Source organism: Protopterus annectens, chromosome 11.part0 (assembly GCF_019279795.1).
Source record: "Protopterus annectens isolate FY-2018-M chromosome 11.part0, PAN1.0, whole genome shotgun sequence".
Taxonomy (NCBI): Eukaryota; Metazoa; Chordata; order Ceratodontiformes; family Protopteridae; genus Protopterus; species Protopterus annectens.
Window position 1 is genome coordinate 605,685,921 of NC_056745.1, and position 22,644 is coordinate 605,708,564.

At 37.6% G+C, this 22,644-nt stretch overlaps 1 protein-coding gene across 3 annotated transcripts in view; it reads right to left on the reverse strand.

Moving 5' to 3' along the window:
• Nucleotides 1–22,644, reverse strand: part of KCNC2 (potassium voltage-gated channel subfamily C member 2) — a 1,362,034-nt gene that overhangs the window by 155,125 nt on the left and 1,184,265 nt on the right. For 2 of the 3 annotated variants that reach the window (XM_044088071.1, XM_044088070.1), the window contains exon 3: nt 5,178–5,342. The exons of the other annotated variant lie outside the window; for it this stretch is intronic. In XM_044088071.1, the coding sequence (XP_043944006.1) occupies nt 5,178–5,342 (165 nt within the window). The remainder of the gene's footprint in view (nt 1–5,177; nt 5,343–22,644) is intronic. 3 annotated transcript variants of the gene reach the window in all.

Sequence of the window (22,644 nt, forward strand, 5' to 3'; positions counted from 1 at the left end):
ACCTCACCACAGCAATAAACAGAACATGCCGGAGGGATAGATTCCTGTCACAGAGACTCCCCATGCTTTGGAACAAAATTCCTAACTATATTAGGCAGAGCCCCTCACTAACACTCTTCAAGAGAAACCTTGACGAGTGGATGGGTAACAGAAAATACACCCCTGGGATCACTTCATTGCCTCTTCTTGACAGAGGCTCAGTTAATTAATCAATGGGGTGGCAAAAGCTGACACACTCTGGCTAGGCTTATAAATGCTGTCAGGCAGATAGCCCAGTACCTACCTATGAACCTCTGAACGTATGAACATTAGGGTAACTGCAAAATTTGAACCAAATGCTGCAAACACCCTAATGTTATGGATGTAAGGCTTTCTTTAAAGCTGAATGTTTTCAGATGATGGCCAAACTATCCACTTATGCTGGAATGACACTCCCATAAAAAGGTGAAGTATGCCATGTCTACAGGTACTGAAGTTTGACTTTATTTGTTTGAATGTCTTAATAAAGAATTGATAAAATAAAAACTTAAGGGCATTCCGAAGCCATGTAGTTGACACAATTGTATGTTTGTAAGGGGTCACTTGCATGTTTCCCATGAGCTTCATTCAAATGGATTTTAATGTATTACACAGTGCTTGCCAGGGTCTTTCTTACTCTTTTATTTAATGAGTGATTTATTTCAAGTAATGATTGTTTTACTCATTTTTAAAAGTGTGCGGCTGGTGATTTATTAATTACCAGCTTAGGGGTTTTGGGCATTGGAAAGGCATACCACTAACTGCTGCCTTCAGCCTTTCAAAGAAATGCTGCTAAATTATTGCTTCCTAGCAAATATTTTATTTTAAGGAGAAAGAGTAACTGTGTTTTGGACATGCAAATGTGGACAAGCTGATGGCAACATTACTTTAAGACAAGGAAGGGAATGTTGTTACTAGAGAGACACCATTGACACCTACTGGAAAATATTGTGCAATTGCATGCAAAATAATGTTTGTCAAGTTTTAATTACTGTTAATAAGATTACACTGGAAGGCACAGGGTTCATTCTGGAGGTTGGCGAAATCCTGAAGAACCAATAACTGCGACTAGTATATGCAGCTGTAAATTGTAAATCTTATTTAAATGTGGCAGTTGCTAATTATTACCTAAGGCAGTAGTGCACATTTACAATCCAGCCTTAATGCCAGTCACACTTCAGATATTATTTAGTGTCCAGTTTGTGGAGTTAAATCTGATATCATCATGTATTAACTTGTGGCAGCATGCAGAATTATGTGCCTGTTTGTGATATATAACTTGCACCAGTGATGTGGATTACTGTCTGACACATACAGTTTGATGGTTACAGTGGGACATATAGTGAACTGAACGTGTGTAGCCTGCAAATCAGTTTTGATAGCAAAAGATTTGTGCATCCTTGCACCCACAAGGTAAGCATACAGTACAGCAGGTATTTTATTTTTGGAGAGAGTTAAACTCTTGCATATTTAAACAGTATATGTAAGCATGCCAATACTTAGAAAATGTGTCACACACAAACTAAATTTTATATTAAAATAACAGTTTTTTTTTATTTCTGTACTGATTAAGTTATTTTCAATGGTATACTTTGTATATTGTATTACACTAAATGATTTTTCAGTCTGTAGTATATAATTTTAATGTACTCATATTTCCAGTTGTGTACACTATGCAACTATAAATGTTTGCATCATACTTTATGTTCAGCTTAGTTACTGGCTGGAAAGACTCATTTGTCAAGCCCACTTATACAACTATAAATAAGTAAATAAATAAATGTCAGTGCCACATCTGATTGTGGAATACAGTGGAAAGGAATCCAACCTGCCAGTACAACCAAAGATAAGCTAATCACCACCTAGAATACAGTTAAGAATCAGTCAACTTAACTCAGAAACAGTCAAGTAGTTACTGCTAGCATATAACATGGATCAAAGCAGCTAATTCCACCCCAAGATGTTGAGAGAATGAAGTCTGAATGAAGACTCGAGAGTTGGAAATGAAATACCAGTATGTGGAAGTATCTGAGAGAATGAGCATCTTCAGACAAAGACGACAGAAAAGGAGTCAGAATTAAAACAAAAATAGTGCCAGCATAAGTGGAATATTCTGTCCCTTAATAAAAGGCATGTAAATAATAGGTGAAAACTGATCCCTTGCTGCCACGATCAGTATTAAATTGTTTGTTTACTTAGTTATTTATGTACCCAGTTTAACTTGGGTAGAACACTGAATCCATTGGGCCAATTTCAATCTCATTCCAGAACAGGAGCACTTGCTTCCTCAGTTTAAAAACAAGGATAACTTTGATAGTTTGATTTAGGCATTTGAAAGTGTATGAAATCAGGACAAAATCAAGCAGGGGCAATGGGTGAGTTTCTTAATTCTTCTGCTGTAAAGTAAGACAAATCAGGTATTAACATGACTAATACAGATTACTATGGTTATGGCAAAGTAAAAAAAATGTTTGGTTCAAATATTTAACAATAAAGCTTGCAGGAAAATGTTTCAGTGAACATATGAGACACCCAGAAGATCATATCAATGAGTTAATTATATTAATAAGCATTTATAATAGGTGTGAGTGTAGATAATGATACACTTAAAAGATTGGAAGACCATATAATAAGGCAGCATGATCGGATCAATTTGGTTAAGGAATCTTCTTGGGCTAGGCTTATATAGGCTCCACGGCCGTTAGCCTAGTACACATCTATGAACCTATGAATATATGATTAGCTGGTGAGCAGATCAGAAAGGTAATGCTGATGAGCAAATTGGCTAAAAGGATGACCTCTATCTAGCTAGCATGACACAACTGCATAAGAAGGGTGTACCCAGCACTATGCATGGGTTTAATGGAACCTACAAAGGTAGTCTAAAACATCATAACAGATTTTACATGCAATGGGAAACCACTGATGAGTACATTTCAATACCCTGGAGTAAAACTTTTCCAATGTAACTAAATAGGGTGCATACATTTCATAAGTCCACAGTGATGAGTTGTGAAATAAAAGACTTGTAAAAGAGCAAAGACAGTTAGCAGGATGACAATGAAGGTTGTCTTGAAACTGCCTCTGCTCTGTATTACCAGATTACAACAGCAGCCTGTACCCTATCCTTGCAGAGGGTAAAGAATCCATTATTAAGAAAAATATTGCATCACACATAACTATTGTCAAGAGTTCAATTGTTAGGAGCACTACTAGCCATGTCAGTGTACTCTGCTGAGGGCCAGTAGTAAGACACCTTTTCACCTACTGGCCAGGGTTCATTTGAACTGGGAAAGAAGCAGGAGGACTAGGAAATGTCAATGTTTGTTGACATCTCCCGAGCCTCAGTTGCCAGAGGGTTCAGGGTTTCTTCTTCTTAAAGAGGCTACTTTATGGAAAGACATTACTTGTAGCTTTAAGTTTAAATCTGAGCTACAGTTCTTAAAAAGATCTGGATTTCCTATCAAACCAGAACTATGTGTTTGTTTATATAAAATCGCAGCCACAGACAATTGCCAAACCTTCTTCTTAACAAGCTGTTGCTTACCATCCATCTTATTATTCATACTTGCTTAGAAAATATCCCTGCAATACTATGCTAATTCCATTCCCTGAATGACAATCATTGCTTTCTTAAACTGTATACACAGATCATGTACGACACACAGCATGCACATACATATGCAGACAGTCACAAACAGACACACACAGACACAGACAAACAGACACACACACACACACACACACACACACACACACGCACACACACACACACACACACACACACACACACACACACACACACACACACACACACACACACACACACACACACACACACACACACACACACACGCGCGCACACACACACACACACACACACACACACACACACACACACACACACACACACAGATGTGCGTGCAAACACATGCACACACACACACATCCCCACATACACTATCACTGTTAATCTGCTATAGCCAAATTCAGCACTCACATAACTTCTGACTTTCTCTTCATGATGTATTTCCTACTCTGCCATGATGCCCATGACTATGTTCCATCTATACTCAGTGTTAATAATTTATGCACTTATTCTGACATGTATTACTAAGTTCCCCCACAATGCTTCTTCATTTAATGTAGCTTTTTATTAAGGGTTACTACCTTTAAAACCCTGGATCGATACAAAGCAGTGACAGGTACTCTTCTCGCAGTGATTAGTCATCTGAGCACAGTTCAGGATAACTACCCATAGAGTTGCAATAAATCAACCTCAACTCACTAGCACATAACAATAACAGATTTGCAACCAACCATTGTTTGCCGTTTAGACCCATTTCATTTGAGAGTATTATGATGTTTTCTCCATTTGCCTTTATTGTAATCACTAACCATTCTATACATATTGACTTTTGACCACCACTCATTTCTTCTGTAGCCAAGCTTTTATTCTTCCTGCCATGTCTCACAAACCTTTTTCCATAATCATCATCCTATCACCCAGTATAGGTTAATATCAGTCCACTTAAACACACTTCCTCCTTCTCTCACAGTTCATGCTTCCTTGCAGCTCAGACATCATCGCACTTGGTGATGTGCTACTTTCAATTTTAACATTATTTTTTTTTCTCATACCCATATGGGTCCTCTGCATTTTGTCAAATGAGCATTTCTTTGACAAATGCAGGTTTGATGTTTAAAGCTGATTTAATGGATAGCCAAGTGGTATAGATAAGCAGATAGTTTGATTGCTCGATCTATGGCTAAACAGATGCAGATATAGATATGAGTAATCCAACAAAAATAAAAAATGCTGGTAATTGTTATATTCTAAGTAATAACTGATAAAATTTTGTGTAATAAGGTAGAATGCTGTAAGTTTTACTATAATTATATTTTAATAAACTTATTTTAATATAATGTGCAATTGTGAAATGTACCATCTAATGTTCCCTTCTGCAAAAGAAAGCACAGTGTGTTTCACACTTATTTTAAATTTCTAAATTGTAAAGCATACAATTGGAAAAAAAGACACAGCAAATCAGTATAATCAGGAAAAATGTCAACATTTTTTGCAAAAATGAAAGAATCATACCTTAACTGTAAACATAATAATCAGAAAGTTCATATAATACAATGAAAGGAGTTCATACCTTTCTTGATCCCTCCATCAGTAGCACATGTGTATTCACCTGTTGTCAGTAAGAAACATGTTGCCCCTCTTCTGTTTTTATCTCTGGTGCTAGAACGTCTGATGGGGAGTCGCTCTTCTGGAGACAACGGCTGATTACTTCCTGCACTCTCTTCACCTGACAAGACTGGTTAGGGCAACACCATGCCATTTGCCAGTGACAATGAATGAGGAAATTAGAAATGTTCACACAGACTAGCAATTAATCCTGCTAAAACTATAGCAATAAATGGTGTCTCCATGTGCTAAGGACTAAACCAAACTAAAAAAACTAGTAGTCAATACTTTGAAATCAAAAACAAGAATATCTATCATAAGAAAAAAGGTTAGGAATAGAAACATCAGAGTTAAAAGAAAAGAAACAAATCTGATCAAGATAGACAATGCTCAGTTCCTCAGTCATTTTTTCAAGCTTGCTTGTTAATTTAAACATATTCCATTAATTACATAAACTATATCACAATTAAAATCTATCTCAAAAATGTTAAAATTGGGAAGTTATTTTCTTTAGATGACTGTTGACATTTTAGTACAATGAAAAAAATGACAAGTTCAGAGTCAGAGAGATTATAAAACATATTCAACAGTTATGCATTTCCCTGATCTTCAAACAATTCACACAGGTCTTTGCTTTCCTCTTCCATATTTCATTTTATCAAAAAGAAATTCCACAGTCATACAATAAAGGAAATAACACTCTCTAATATGCTAATCTGCTTGGAATTATTGGAATTATTGATATCTCTATTGTTATGACAAATCTGAAGATGATTCATAAATGTCAGAATAATCATACAAAAACGAAGGAAAATAAACCAACACAATGTCTGTTTGTGATGATAGTGGTGCTGGTGATGCAGGGGTTATTAAACTACTTCCGCAGATAAAAGAATATGTTGCCTCTGTTAGATTAGCAGTCCCCATAAACTACAAACTTGACAGTTTGTGATATTGAACAAGTCTAATCAATTTTAACTTGATAATTGGTGTGTTTCACAAATATGGTGAATTTGTGGTACCTGCTTTTTTCTTCAGAATGGTATCGGACATTGCTACATGCTACAGATTGCAAATAGATGAGAAAATATATCTACACATTAAGACATGGTCTAGAGAAGAAATTATGGAAGGCAAATGGTGGTTTTAAGCTTAGTTCATTCTAAAGACACTAAAACAGAAAAGCTACTAGCCATGTTCCTTTGGAATAGTATTTGACCATTTCACTCAGTTCCCTTCCAAGAATTCTAACACATGAAAGGAATGGGTTCCCAATGAAAGCGCAGGGATTGTAATTTAAGAACAAATGGGGAAGTGTATAGTGACTATGAGACTGTAGTACCTATGACTACTCACTTACTCTGAGGTTTCCCTTTTCCCATACAAGAAGGACTAAAAAATGCAAAAGCAAGTTCACAACCCACTATTTGTCTGTCACAACTGCACTTCATTTTTGAAAGTGTCAGATTATAGGGTCACACACCTCCAATAGGAATCCAGAAGGAACATGCTATATGTATGAACTAGGCACCAGGTTTCAAAAAATACTGGGCACCTCAAAATTTAGAGAAATGCACAGGAAAAGGTTTTGGACACCTGGAGTAATATATAAGAATTTTATAGAAATAAACCTGAGAGGCTGTAAAAGAGATAGGTAAGAATTTCAGGGTCCCTAGATCATAAACATGCCCAAATATTAAATATATTTAAAGTTTAATTTCTGCCTACACTGCACATCTTTAATGCACAGTGCTACCTATACATATTATGTGAAGAATTTCCTTTCTGTCTAAGTAGTTTCACTTGCTTAACTGTTGGAGTCATCAAAGATGAAGATCTTACATCACAGCACTCAGTTAGTTAAGAAGGCAAAAACCTTGGTAACTGTTCTTCAGTCACATGTTTAAAAAAACATGAATTTATCTATGCTGTAATATATAATTCTAGAAAGCAGAGTGATCTGAGTTATTTTGATCAAAGATGGAGGATTTTTCATCCCTTTGGCAAACGTTAAACCATCTACTGAATGGCTTGTGGCACCCCTGCTACTTGAAAATGTAGTTCAACAACAGAATATGACCCACACGAACAGTGGACTGAAGGAAAAACATAACATTCAGTGAAAGAACTTGGGCATTTTAGGCTTCCCACAGACAAAAGAAAATACAGATCAGGTCTTTTGAAAAACTTCCTGTGCTTTTCATCTTCCTGTTGTTCTAGAAATATTCCAAGAAGTGTTTTGGAAGGCAAGAACTTGTCTTTTGACACAATCTCAGATCTAAGCAAAGCAAACTAATTCATTGTTTTAAATAAAGCTAAGAATTCAAAAGAAGGATACACCTCTAATTGCTAGGCTAGCTTGTTATCTTGTTTACTATCAATATTTTGGCACTGTTTGAATTTTGAATGTGTGTAAATACTTTCTTCAAAGGAACCATACAAAGTATCGATCAGATTTGGAGTCAGGACTACTAATAGAGATGAGTAATGTCGCTGATGAGCTATGTCTTATTGCATGTGGATATTATTATTTCTGTAAAAGTTAGGATGATGACAGTTATATTAAAAAATAAAATAGTTATGAAATAAGCCAATTGTTTATGAATGGCAGATTAATGATATATCTGACAAAAACATATCCTTAATGTGAAAATGCAGACCATAGATTTATTGATTTAATTAGGCTGAACATCTCCTACTTTGTGTTTGCTTGAATTATCACTGAGATATTAAGCAGCATTAGTAAATGTAGCTGGAGTTTGTAAAATAATTTTTGGGAAAGCATTTTGCTTTAGTAACATCAGATGGAAGGCTTTGCAAGTTCATGCAGGTAGACGTATTACTTTGCTCAACACTATTACATATCAAAACTATAATTAAGTTGTGGTGAAAGAGACAGCTGCCAGGGTACAAACTGTTATGTGGCAGGACTGGCATTTGCTAATGGTGTGTGAGTGCAATACCATCATGTGTTTAATAAACTATGGGTGATATTGTGACTTCTTAAATGAACAAATTCAGTAGTGTAGTGTAACTGTAGCAAGCAGTTTAGCATAAGCTATTTGATATAGTTAGTTATTTTTTTTTGTCTTCATGTTTGGGATGGAGTTTTTTATTCTGAAAAACGTCTTTTTTCTTTGTCCTACTTCAGAGAAGTCCTTTTTGTCCATAATTTCAGGTTGAGGGGCACTAGTATGTGATACTACCCAGGGTGCCAGATCACTTAGGTATGGTGCTCTACTGAAGATAATCTGGGAATACATCAGGTTACTAATGCTTCTGACAGTTTACTATACTGATGAAGTGGGACTCATGTTTAGCTTTAATGTTTGGAAGATATTATTCCATATTCTGGTCATGTCACCTCATTTGTGACATTTGTGTGACAGTTTCAGATGACTGAAATTTTCTACAGAGGAAAGCAAATTATGGAAATCGTATAAGAAATGTATTGGATTATTCTCAATAAATTCTAAATGCTACATCAAACTGCAAATAACTTAGTCGGGTCACTTGTACCCATTTAAGAGTGTTCTGCATATGGCAGTGGTATATAATGCTGTTTGAACCAGAGGAAAACTTTGCCACACAGTGTTAAGAAATGAGCTTGTTGAAATTTGTACAAACCGTACTATGCGTGGCTAAAGCACTTTTCAGATTTTTATTTTTTTTGTCAATCACATATTCCCTATCATGTTCCCAAAACTTTCTTTTTGTTTTACCAACATAAAAACACATATGACTGCTACATTGCGTAATATATACTATGTGCATGCTGTTTTAACGTCTTCTGTATTTTCTGATGAGGTTCAAAGCATTGTCATGAATGAAAGTGCTCAAAATACTTTTGAAAACCTTTTTGTGGTCTCATTATACCAGGTATGTTTTTTTTTTAGTTCTATTTGAGTTTACAATTGCATGAAGGTGTGCGATAGGGAAGTTATGTATTAGCATTACTGATCTGTTCACATACTATATAGCGTGCCTGTCCATAGGGCTAATTTTTTCCTCACCAAGGTAATGCCAAGCCAGTTTGGATCACTTAGAGAAACTGTCTATGTTATAATTTTATCTTGCCAGCTAGACTTCAGTTGCTTGCATCACTGGAACTGTACTTCAATCATTTACGTATATGAAACTGTCACTGATGTTCTGCAATGAAACTACTACATAAAGGGCCTGCCCAAGGGTGGGGGAAGGTGATTTTTACATTTATAAGCTAAGAGTAGGCCAGTTTTAACCAGTTACATAAAGTACCTGACCAAGGGGGTGACTTTTATTTTTACCTTACCACGCTGATAGCAGAGTTGATTGGGCAATCTGCTATATTTGATAGCAGTCTACTTTTGGCCATTCACTATACAGTGTTGTAAATTACTATGATAATCACCAGCTTCCTGTGCTGATTACATACTGATCCTGTCTAGCAGTTCTGTTTTGTGCTGCTTTGTTGGCTGCTATTAAAACAATTGCATTACTGAGGTGATTATGATTCTAAGTGCTGATCTATAATCACTTATTGTACTTTCACTCTTTTAATGTATTCAATTGTATTTATTATGTATGTACTAAATCGCTGCTACCATGAGATCATGGCCTGCTATCTGTTGCAAGTCTGCTAACACTAAGCATCACGAGGCAATGTCCCAACTGTCACATCCTTACTGACAACTATTTATTACTATCTTTTACAGAGTCTACTTGTAAGGGGTATAAGTGCCTAACCAAAGTGGAGACTACCATCTCACTTACCATGGTTATCAGCAAGCAGTTTACTCCCACAATTCTACACTCCAACACAAATACAACTATACTGAGCTACTTAAAAATTCAATTCCTAAGCATCATAAACAAAGCATCAGCAGATCAAAATCTTATCACTATATCTGCACCTTACCAACATGCTATACAGTGCCACCCATTATTTCTTACCCATTCAAAAGTTACCAAATGAAAGCATCCTGCATATATGTGATGTAGCCAGAAACACAGCTGTTCTACTCTCCAAACTGAGTAAGGACAGACTGAATGTTATCTGTATCTTAGGTTCTAGAATTCGTGGTGTTGCTAGGGCCCTTATATCCCTTCATCTGAATTACACATATGACCTGGATATTCCTCACATGAGAATAAATTATCTTAGATGCTCCACCCTGGCAAAGATAACCAGAGGGACAATGCTTTTCACCCAGTCTATGGACGTTAAGCTGGGAAGTAGATAGTCTTCCACAGTATCTTACCATTAACACAAATAAAACAATACAAAAACTAATTGACCTCAACAATTGGTTCTATAATTGTTTTCATTCTAGGGAATTCCATGTAATTATCAGTCTGGATGGAGATGATCAACAGTCCTACATACTTGTCATGGATGGTCCACAATACTTCTACCCCCATATTCCCTTTTTAAGGCATGATCACTCTCTGACTCTATGTACAAGGCTAGTGTGACAGCTCTGAGCCCTTTCTTATTTGCAATGTTGATGGACAGGTTGACAGACGAGATCAGACAGGAGTCCCCGTGGACTATGATGTTTGCAGATGACATTGTGATCTGTAGTGAGAGTAGGAATCAGGTTGAGGAGACTCTGGAAAGGTGGAGATATGCTCTAGAGAGAAGAGGAATGAAGGTCAGCAGGACTAAGACAGAATATGTGTGTGTGAATGAGAGGGAGGACAGAGGAATGGTGAGGATGCAGGGAGTAGAGGTGGCGAAGGTGGATGAGTTTAAGTACTTGGGATCAACAGTTCAGAGTAATGGTGAGTGTGGAAGAGAGGTGAAGAAGAGAGTACAGGCAGGTTGGAGAGGGTGGAGAAGAGTGTCGGGAGTAATATGTGACAGACGAGTACCAGTAAGAGTGAAAGGAAAGGTCTACAAGAGGGTAGTGAGACCAGCTATATTATATGGGTTGGAGACAGTGGCATTGACAAAAAGGCAGGAGTCAGAGCTTGACATGGCAGAGTTGAAGATGTTAAGATTTGCACTGGGTGTGACGAGGATGGACAGGATTAGGAATAAGTATATTAGAGGCTCAGCCCAGGTTGGAAGGTTTGGAGACAAAGCCAGAGAGGCAAGATTACATTGGTTTGGACATGTGCTGAGGAGGGATGCAAAGTATATTGGTAAAAAGATGCTAAGGATGAAGCTGCCAGGTAACAGGAAAAGAGGGAGGCCTAAGATAAGGTTTATGGATGTGGTGAGAGAGGACATGCAGGTGGTTGATGTGACAGAGCAAGATGCAGACGACAGGAAGAAATGGAAACAGTTGATCTGCTGTGGCGACCCCTAACAGGAGCAGCCGAAAGAAGAAGAAGACTCTCTGACCCTTTGCAGCTTAACACATCTTAGTCAGGCTGGTACCAATTTGGCACTGCTCAACAGCAGAAGTCTAAACAAAAAAATGACCAACCTCAAAGCATCTCTGACCATTGTGCATCTGTATAGTTACATCTACAATTTTTTTGCTCCTACTTTTGGTTCTCTGCAACTGACAATCTACTGCCCTGAGTTCCTGTCCTTATCCACCCAGTCTACTGAATCTGCCTTAGCTTTCCCCAGGCTATAACCAAACGATGCCTGGGACCACTGAGGAGATAAAAACTAACCTTGTTTTTTTTCTCTCACTTCATACTGCAATTTCTGTTTCTATTGTACTAACTTACCTTTAATTTCTCTATAAAGTGGCTAAAACTTCCCAAAATATCAAATCATTGTTATATAAGTTGCATCTGTTCTTAACGGATGTTTCACATCATGTCTAATTAGGTATAATTATTTAAACTGTAGTTATTTTGTATTATTTCAGAAGACTGTAAAATGATTGTTCTTAAAATGTTTTTTAGTACTTTGGAGATTTTCTTCCCAGGCCTCCAGTGATAATGGGTACCTACCCAGTCAGACTTTTCCAGCAATCAAATGTCAATAAATTAATTAAATAAATAAATAAAGGAATGAAGGAAGCTGGGGTAGCATCACAATGCTACTGTGAAATATTTGTTCTCCTATTTTACCCCAACCCTGCATGCACTCAGTAATACCTATGGGTGGGATATGTAACTGTTATCAACACTAAACTACCTCTCACTTCTGCAGGGACTGACATCAGCAAGACGGCCCGTCAGATATCACTTCATAGTTATTTTCCCACTCTATACCAGGAAAGTCAAATCAATGCAGAATGCTTTGAACATGTGCACCTCCCGCTACCTCCCCCAAGGATGAGCACACCCACCCTCCCCTGCCAATACCTCAGATGCCCAAACCACTAACTGATCTCAGGTTTCTTAGGCCTTAGTCAGGGCTTTATCCCTCCATGTGACAATGCTGGTTGATAGCTATGTTTTTTAAAGTTACTGAAACTTGATTCCATTATGGTGAAAACACACCCTCCTTACTTGGGGTTAGCACCTGTCATTTAATCAGACCCTCGGGTGAGGAAGGGGGCATGTCTGGAGGAGGTGAATAATTCAGCAAGATAATGACCTTGAAGTCTTGGATATTCTAGTATCAATAAACAAGTCTAGTTACTTTACTGTTGCAAACTACATAACCTCTTCTTTGCCTTCCACACAATACCTATCTCAACAAATTAGTGTCCTTAACTACAGAAACTAGCACATTTATCCTCAGTAAATTCAATTACCTGTCCATCAACTGGCATACATACACTCAACCAACAAATATGAACAGTGGTTCCTAAACTTTATAAATGCCACCTCTCTTACCAGTTAGTACCCTCTCCTCCCAATAGATCCTGTCTTCTTGATCTGCTTTTTATTAATAAAGCACCAGTCTACTCCACACTAAAAGTCTCCTCCATCATGGTCAAATCCAACCACTGCACCATCATATTTTCCCTAAGAACTCAACCCAAGACTGCATCAGACACCAGTGTATTCATGGATTACTCTAAGCCAAATGTCCAAATGCCTATTGCACAACCTAAGGAAGTATACAAGTCCGGATATGACCAGATAACAACAGCAGCTGATTATACCACTGATTTTTAATACCACCATAACTCCAGCATTAAAGCATTTGTCCGCATTTCTCACAAGTATGATGGCAAATTTAAGAACAAGCCATACCTATCAACTGTCCAGATTTTTGCAGAATTCCCAGACTTTTCTCTTATATTTGTTATCTGTGGTTTGCTGGCAACTCACTGAGGACTGAAGTCACTAAACAGTGATAGACATTTGAGTTTTTGACTTCATATCTTTCAAAATATGCATGCTAATGCAAAATTTGTTATTCTATCAAATAAGTTTATAACAGTAATATTTAAAATCTTTACCTATGTCTGGGCCTTTGTCTCTCAATTATTTGTGTCTTTGTCTTGATTTCTTGTGAAAGTTTGAGAGGTATGAAACAAGCTCATTTTGTGGAACCATTTTATAAAAAATGACAACAATAAAATAAAAAAACTTGTGGCACTATGGAATCTCAAATTGCCTCATGATATAAGTGAACTCAGGAAGGCAATTATGCAACTTGGGTGTAAAATCAAAACTTGCACAATCAGGTAGAAAATAAATATCACAACAAAACCCTTCTATGTATCACTCAACAATGCAAGAAGATGATCTCAGTTAGCACAATCTTTCCTTCCAGTGAGAAAATCAGCAGTATATTTGCATTTATATTTGGCTCCATCTACTCTAGATTCTCACCACCTTGCTTCGCTCTTTTACTACTTGATGTCTGCCACCTCCAGCAATTACCCTTCTTCTAATACAAAACTACTAGCTGTGTGCTTCCAATCAGCATGTCAGGCTGTCTCAAACTCAGTCTCACTGATCGCCTCTTAAACATACTTAGGCTGAGCCTCTTCACCAGATAATACCCAAGACAAGGAGAATGGCCATAATAACACCCCCAAACAAAGGGTCTGCTACTGACCCTGGGAAATATGTCTCAATTAGTCTCACTAGCATTGCTTGCAAAGTTATGGAACATACTATTATGGAACCTATAAACAAACTGGCAGATAAAATCCCTTGGCTCAAGCAAATTTCATGTTGTCCTGACTACAAAATCTAATGGTCTTCGGTGAGAAAGTAATTGAAGCACTTGAAAATGTCCATTTGGTATACACCAGGATCTAGATAAAGCCTTTGATGATTATCCCAAACTGGTATTATTCATAAATTCACTCATTCAATTTCTAATCCATGTACAAACCACTGGATAGCTAACTATCTCACAGACAGAACTCACTCAGTTAAGGTTCAGAGCACACTTTTTTTTCTAAAATGCTCCATGAATTAGTCCCATTCAGTATGTGCATCACTGATGTTCAAGCTGATGTTAAGGATCTCTGGCTAACAAAGTCTGTGGATGTCTACAAACCCAGTGTTGTTGTTAACTCATAATTAAGTAATACCCATATAGTGGGCCTTACCTAATCTAATTCTTGATGTTAAGCCTGTGGACCAAAGTCAAATTCAAAATAAAATACTGTATTGTATTCCTTAGAAAATAGTAACACCCTTGCATGTACCACAAAAAAGACATCCCTTCAAAATTAACACCATCATTAGAGACCTATGGAGATTCATGGCAATAAAATCTTGACACCTCATTTGAGACCTGGGCATGTTTATAGCAATGAACTATTTTTACTGCCATATATCAAATAATGTTTAGAAATCCTTTTACATAAGCCCAACTAATTACCAAAAGTACACCCCCCACACACATACACACACACACACACACACACACACACACACACACACACACACACACACACACACACACACACACATTCAAGAAAGGCACTATCATCTTGTACTCCTCCATAATCAGGTTTATAATAAAATGCAATGTCCTCATTGGCATGTATATAGAGACTATTAAAAACAAATGCAAGTCAGCCACTTCAGCCATCAAAAGAAAATTTTAATGGTGAGTGCTTTCATGAGATTACCACTTCATCTAGAAACCACAATGGTTACTGAGCAAGAAGACCTTGAACATGATCCTTGTAATATACTAAGAGTGTCTAAAACCCTCTCACCATACTCTGCCTCAAACCAACTCCCGCATGGTGACCCCTGCTTGGATTGCAATGCAATAAAGGGCTCAGTCTTGCTAGACCTTTTACATATTCAAATAATAGTCACCCTACTAAAACCTGCTTTAATTTGGCAATGCCAATGGTGCAGAAGGCAACATACTCACCTTTGGGGAAGAAGGCTATGGGGTCTGTTCCTACACCACGTAGATGGTTTGCTAGCACTACAGTGCAGCATAGATTGTTGTATTCCTGAGTGTATCATCCTTCAGATAAGATGTTAAACCAGCACGCCATTTACTTGAGTTAGTAACAACTAAGGTGGATGTAAAAGATCCAATGGTACCCCTTGAAAATAACACAAGCTTCCCGATGATCTGGCTAAAGTTCCCCAGTAGTAGAAATACTACTTAAGGTCTACCCAGAAAAGAGGCCACTAACCCAGCCTGCAAAGGATAAATAAAGTGAAAAAATATATTGATTTTATGTTTTTGACTGAAATAGTCTTGCTAGGATAGCAGCCTCTTTTCAGTGGAGACCACAGCTGATACTCATACTGATCAGTGGAAATTTGGCCAGGGCTGCTGGGAAATTCCCTATTGTTTTTTTATAAGTATTATGGGATCTTTTACATCCACTTGAGTAATAAGCAACTCAAGTAGATGAAGCTTCAATTTTAATTTCTCACCTAAAGATGGCAGGCTCAGGAGTGCAGTACCTACGCTGGAAATTTAATCCAAATACATATGAGAGTGGAACGGCAATTCTTCTGGTATTCCAATACCAAAGATGAGTGTGTTACCTGTTAAGTCACTGGCACTGACGCTACATCCCAAAATAAGCAAAACTTATTGGTAAGCTAGATTTTTCTTTCACAGAACACCAAACCTATGGAATACGTTCCTGCTCCTTGTCATGCAAAGTATCTCTAACCTTGTCTATAGCCATCCTCATCAAGTTGATGCGAATCTGTAAATCCACCACGGGCTGTTGTATGAGACCCTTATAGATACAGGGTACCTAAGCTCTTAATGGTCTGTTGGACAAATTAGCTACTGCAGACCTCTGAACCTATGAAACTATGATGTCCAATGCAAATATCAAGCTTCCTAGTTCCCCAGAATTAGAGAAACACTTATTATTTCATTTCTAGTCACGATACATGACAGCTGGAGGCTAATCTTTGCAAGCAAGTGAATTGATTTCTGATTAGAAATATATTTTTCTGCTATTGATGATAGGAACCCAAAACATAATGCTATATAAAATGTTGACATATTTTCAAAGAGCTCTCAGATTTCTACATATCTGATAAATGCGTAATTGAAATTACCTTTGAGTAAGCAAGCAATAATACCAGATACCTTAGATGTATTTGGTAAATAATGAATTTCCCAAAGGTGTTCTGAAGCCCAAAGCTGCAAGCGGAGGGCCTCCCCACCCTGAGAAGTACATTATTTCTATTTAATGTATATCATGGAGGGTATTATTGAGCTTAGAAAATGGATCAGTAAAGTTAATTTTAACTGCTTGTTATAATATATTTATATGTTTATTTGATGCAAGTTAATTCCTATGCCAAATGTATAATGCTGTCCTAGAAGTTGGTGTAAGTATGAACTGTTTTACATTATGTAATAATAAATATATAAATAAATCAAATAATCAAAAGAGTGTAAATGTGCAGTGTTTGCTGATGGCCAGGTGGGTTCTATTTATAACACCAAATACACAAAACACTGACAAAGATATCATCAACTTAGAAACACCTACCAGCAATGTTACAGAACAACTTTCTTAGTAATTGTCTTAAGATCATGGTAAAGCAGGCAATGAGTTTTTTGCCCTTTCCCCACTGTGGTTTGATCTCAGAAATGATATATATAATTAGCAGGGTGTGTGAGGTGTTGCAGGGGGAGATTGACTTCTGCATAGAGCATGTTTTTAAAATTTCTGGCTAGTTTCATCATTTTGCAGATGAAACTTTTTGGGTTGATGTTACCTGTGTTGTTGTTTTGTGCGTTTGGTGTTATGATAGGACCCAGTCAGCACCCCCCCCCCTACACACACACAGCTAGATCAGTCTCCATTTTAAGTGGCGTGTATGGAATTTATTTTTTGATGAGAAATATATTTACATTCCAAGGTTTGTTGCACCAGCACAACCCCAGTTCATGTAATTGTAATGATTTGACTGTGGACTTCTGCACTATTTAAAAAAATATGAGTTGTCTAATATTTTGCTCCTACCTGCACTAATTTAACACAAAGGGTCATAAAAATTGGATGGTATTTCTAAGAAGCATCATACATCTCATTGAATGTGTATTACTCAAGCTTAATATGGCTTAGATAATTCTTTGACCACTTGGCACTGACTATAATCATGTTTCAAATGCTTCCCAACAACAAACTTATGAAAGTACCACCGCAGAGAAGTGCCTAAAGAAGTCAGAAAAGATGGATTTTTGGAGAAGTAATGCATTGCCAATGTAACCAGCATTTTTGGAGGTCCCTTACAGCCACTCAAACCCGAGCTGCTTGGAATACAGGAACTTGAAGCCCTGAGTGCAAGCAGTTGTTTCCCCATCCAGTCACCTGGCCAAGCAGCTGCTCAAACTTCTGCAGTCAGGGCTGCAGCTGCTACAGTGGTCAGACGCCATCAAGGTCTTGTTGTAGACCTAACAAGTGGGGAAGGGGAAATGGGGAGGTGGCTTAAGGTTTAGGGAGGGGGATTTTAGGTTTAGAGAGTGATTGGGAGTTGGCTTAGAGTTAGGGTTAGGAAGTGATTGAGAGTTGACTCAGATCTGGGTTAAGGAGCTATTGGGAGTTGGCTCAGAGTTAGGGTTAGGAAATGATAGAGAGTTAGCTTAGAGTTAGGGTTAGAGAACAATCAGCAGTTGGCTCAAAGTTAGTGTTAGAGAGCGATCAGGAGTTGGCTCAGAGTTAGGGTTAGTGAGTGAAATGGAGTTGGCTCAGAGTTAGGGTTCAGGAATGATTGGGAGTTGACAAAGAGTCAGGGTTAGGCAGCAATCAGGAGTTGGCTCAGATTAAGGGTTTGGGAGGGAAAAGGAAGTTGTTTTTAGGGTTAAGGACAGGGTTCTGGGAGGGATAGTTAGCTTAGTGGCAGTGCATGGGAATAAGGTTAGTGGGAGTTACAGCACATATCAATACGAGCGAGTGACAGCAGGGAAGAGTGTTCTGAGCTAATGGAATGTGAACAGTTGTAGCAGACCCTATTTTTACTCATGATACTTTTTAAGGAAAAGGTAAAGAGATCAGTTCCAAGAGTAATATATCCATCTTATGAAAGGTGTGAAGTTTAACAAGTTTGTCAAAAAATCTATTGTGATGATCTGTACTACTGAGATTTAGTGCTAATGCCGTTTTTATACTGTTAATCTATAGCCATAGTTAGCAAGTTAAAAAATTGTGATATTAGGTTTTCTGTTTCTGCATGTCATACTGATTTAGTGCCATACATGGAAGCATGTTTTTTACAGGTTCTGTTTATACATTAATACACATTTTGGAGTCATGTATGGCCAATAGGGGATAGTTATTTGGCAATCCCTTTTCTGTCCAAACCATATTTCTTTCCCTTCCTCCATATAAAAAATTAGAATTCCAGTATACATAGATATTTTCCAATTTTTTGAGTTGGTCATCAAGTTTTAGTTTTCTTTTTAAATGTTTAAAACTGAAATCCCATACTCGTTTATCTAGCCAAGCTATACATTTCCATACTTATGGACTTTAGTTTCTTTCCATTTTTCTGTTTTATATCTTATAGGGATCTATTTTTGTTCCTTGACTCTTATGACGGAATTTAAATTTTTTTTTTTAATCAGAGTTCATCTACTGAACCCTTTATTATATGATGCAGTTAAGGCCAATTGAGCTTTATTTTTCCTTTCGGAGACTTATTGACACATAAAGTAATCAAGGATGTTTTACTTTTAAAGAAAATACTTTGGTTGCTTGTTTGTTTTGTTTTTTTCTTATTTTACTCCATGTTTTTATAATTCTTATAGTCTGTTATACATTTAAAAGTAATATTAAATAAGAACTGTGGACATGTGAAGAATACAAAAGGCCTGCTGGTATAACCAGATGTAAACAATGCACTAAGACCTGATCTACAGAATCAATCTGCTCACACTTTTTGATTGACATGTAACCCTGATTTCTTGCAGAAGATGAGGAGATTTAGAATTTAACAATTGATAAGATGCTGAAGCCATGATATGTTTTGAAATAACCCTAATATGATACATATTCCTAAATTAGTTTCCATGATTCCTTATACAGTGGCAGCTACAGTGTCCAGCTGGGTCATGTAGTGTGATGAAGTCCTGACTATGACCCAGATGACACAAGATTGATTAGCAGCTTGGGCACTGCAGGAGGTGTGTGGGGAGATAGAAAGAAAGCAGTTAATATCATTTTACCCATTCTGGGAGAGGGATGCAGCCTGCCCCACAACTGTGCTGTCATCCACTAGGGAAGAGATGCAAGGTGCATGCATTTCATGAGCTTAGGACATGTGCTTGGCTCTGACAAGCTGTGTTTATATGCTATCCCTCATGGGGCATGTCTGGAACAATGTATGCACCCAGAAAAAGACAGGCATAGCAGACCTATGCATATACAAATATGCAAGCATGCTTAATAGCCACCAGGGAAGGGGTTAAGGCCATTGCAGCTGCATAGATGATGGCTTCATGAAATCATATTTAGTTACTGGGGAGCAAATGGTCCAGTAGCTTGTGGAAGAACTGAAGGCTGGTAGAAAAATGATGAAAGACTACAGAATATTTAAGAAATTAAATAAATAAGAAGATAGATAAAGCTATGTACCATAGACTCAGTAACAAAGTTTGATAAAATGGGTGGTTGTTAAGTTGCTTTGATCCAATAATTAACAATGTGGCAAAAGTTTATGTAGGTATGAATTTAATAACCAGTAAACTGAAAAACAACATGACATGCACTCCATACAAGAATATTTTAGTAAACCAAAGTCATAAGTCTGCAACTGTTCAAAAGGCTTCATAAGTGTAGTAAAGCTTTGCGTACAGTTGAAAACTTTGTTCTTTGGTTTAATAAAATTCTTATTTCATTTTGAACATTGAGGACTTTTTGCATGTTTTTGTTTTTACCTGATTGCTCCCTTAAGTTATGCATTTTGTTAAAAAACTTAAGGCTGGAGAATGCAAATTTACATTCTGATTTTTTTTTGTTATGTTAAATGAGAATGCCTTTCTATTCTCTTTCTTTTATAGTCACTATACCATGTTAGTTTTACCCTCCATGATACTTCTGGGATGGTGTAGTGGTGCAGTAGTAGTGTTGTCACCTCACAACAAGAGGTTCTCTGGTTCAATTCTCGGCTGGAGTGCCTTCTGTGCAGAGTCTACATGTCCTCCCTGCATTCATGTGGGTTTCATCCCATGTCCCGAAGACATGCATCTGGAGCATTTCTCCCCTGCCCTCCACTGAAAATTGGCTTTATTCCAAGTTGGATTTTCCCAGTAAACAAATGTTAAATAAATAAAATTCTGATAAAACCATAATTTGTTTATACTGTCATTCTTTCAAGTTAAAATGCTTGGTAGCTTTGGCGTCAAAGTCATCATTTGTATTACTTCCTGTAACAGCTTTTGCTATGCATATATTCACTTCCTTTCCCTTCTCTTTTCATAATGCTTTCCTTTCTCTCACTGTGCATCATATTCTTCTTTATATATTCCCCAGTCCACAGTTCTCTTTCTTTTTAGTCCATACACTATTTGTATAATTATATAGTAAAACTTCCTTTTCTCCCCTGCTCATGGATGCCTGTTCAAAAGTGTCCTTTTGCTTTCAGTGTGGCTTCATAGCATGTTTCCAAAATCAGTATTCATTTCCAGTCTTTTTTCTAATCCCTGTCATAATACTGACTCTTCTGTCTTTCACTAGCAGACACAGAAGATTAAGAAATCTTGTCCCCTACATTCCATTTACACTATGTAGGGATGCAAATCTCAGACAACCAGGAACCAGGGAAACCACAGACACAAGAAAATAGGGAAGACTGAAAAATGTATCTCCCACTTAATCATTCAGCAAGGGTTCTGTGTAAGGTATAGGCAGCTAAAGCACCTTAAAGGAGTCCCCACTGAGCTCTGTAAGTGCATCAGTCTGTGGAGAGAAAGAGAATCTCCCTCTCCGAAGTGAAGTGGAACTGCCTCCTACCTAGAAAGGCATTGTGGATGGACTGGTGACTGTGTACAGGCAATCTGGTCTTGTCAAAGGTGTAAGAGACTCAAGCTAACCCCTACCCAAATGATCTATACCATCCCATATCTACTGCTATACCACAATGTTCACTGCTTTAACCAGGTCATCTGATGTCTTTAAAAAGCAATATTTCATTGGAGAATCCATTAGGACTAACTGGAACAAGGAGAAGAAAGTTTTTTTATCAATATGGTTTGAGGGGAGAGATTCAATCCTGCAATGGAGGATTGAAACATGGCAAGTGGAAGCTACAGTACAAGGCTGTAAACCTCAATATGGCAGTAGAATACAAATCTATCCACCTCCTAGATAACCTTTGGACAAATGGCAGAGGGTTTATATTTTTGGGGATGTCAAAGGTCCCCAGAATAACAGCACTAATCTGCCCATGGATACTTACCAAGGGTATCATTCTAGTCACTTGGTTATGATGAAATCTATCAGCCTTTGAGGAGTTTACGTGCCATCAGTCTTTCAAATTAACATCTTTCAAGGTGGATGCCAATAGAAGGATGACTAAAAGTCCAAGGAGAATGTACCCCTACAAATCAAATAGGGGATGTGAGGCAGAAGTTGCAAGGGATCTTATTTCTATAGTCATTGTCTAATGACTATAAGGGATGCAAGCAACCTGTTGTGTCAAGACCACCAAAGGTGTAGCCCTCCTCATTTAACTGCAACTGCCTGATCACACTGAGTCTCACATTAGCCTGATGGCAAGCTTGGAGATGAGGCAGGTGGAGTATCACTTTGATAAGTACCTACACATAGCTGAGTGTGCATCTGAGGGCAATGAATGATAAAGAGAAACCTGCAATGGAATTTACAGACTCACCTAACTGAAGCTATACAGATAAGGTCCTGCATCCGTGAATGTGTCTCCTACCAACAGTCAGGCAAACACATGAGCATTTGTATGGCATAATGCTCACATTGTAACAACCTCCCCTTTTTTTTGTTTTTTGTTACAAGGCTGTCCAGTTTAGACAGAGTGATGGGAAGGTCCAAAATAAAGGAAGCTTTGACTTGAGTATTAATGGTCTGCAAGTGGACATCTCTAAGAGACGTTCTCCATAATCTATCAGAGTAGAAAAGATGCCAAGCTGGTCAAATTGGGATGGATCGTAA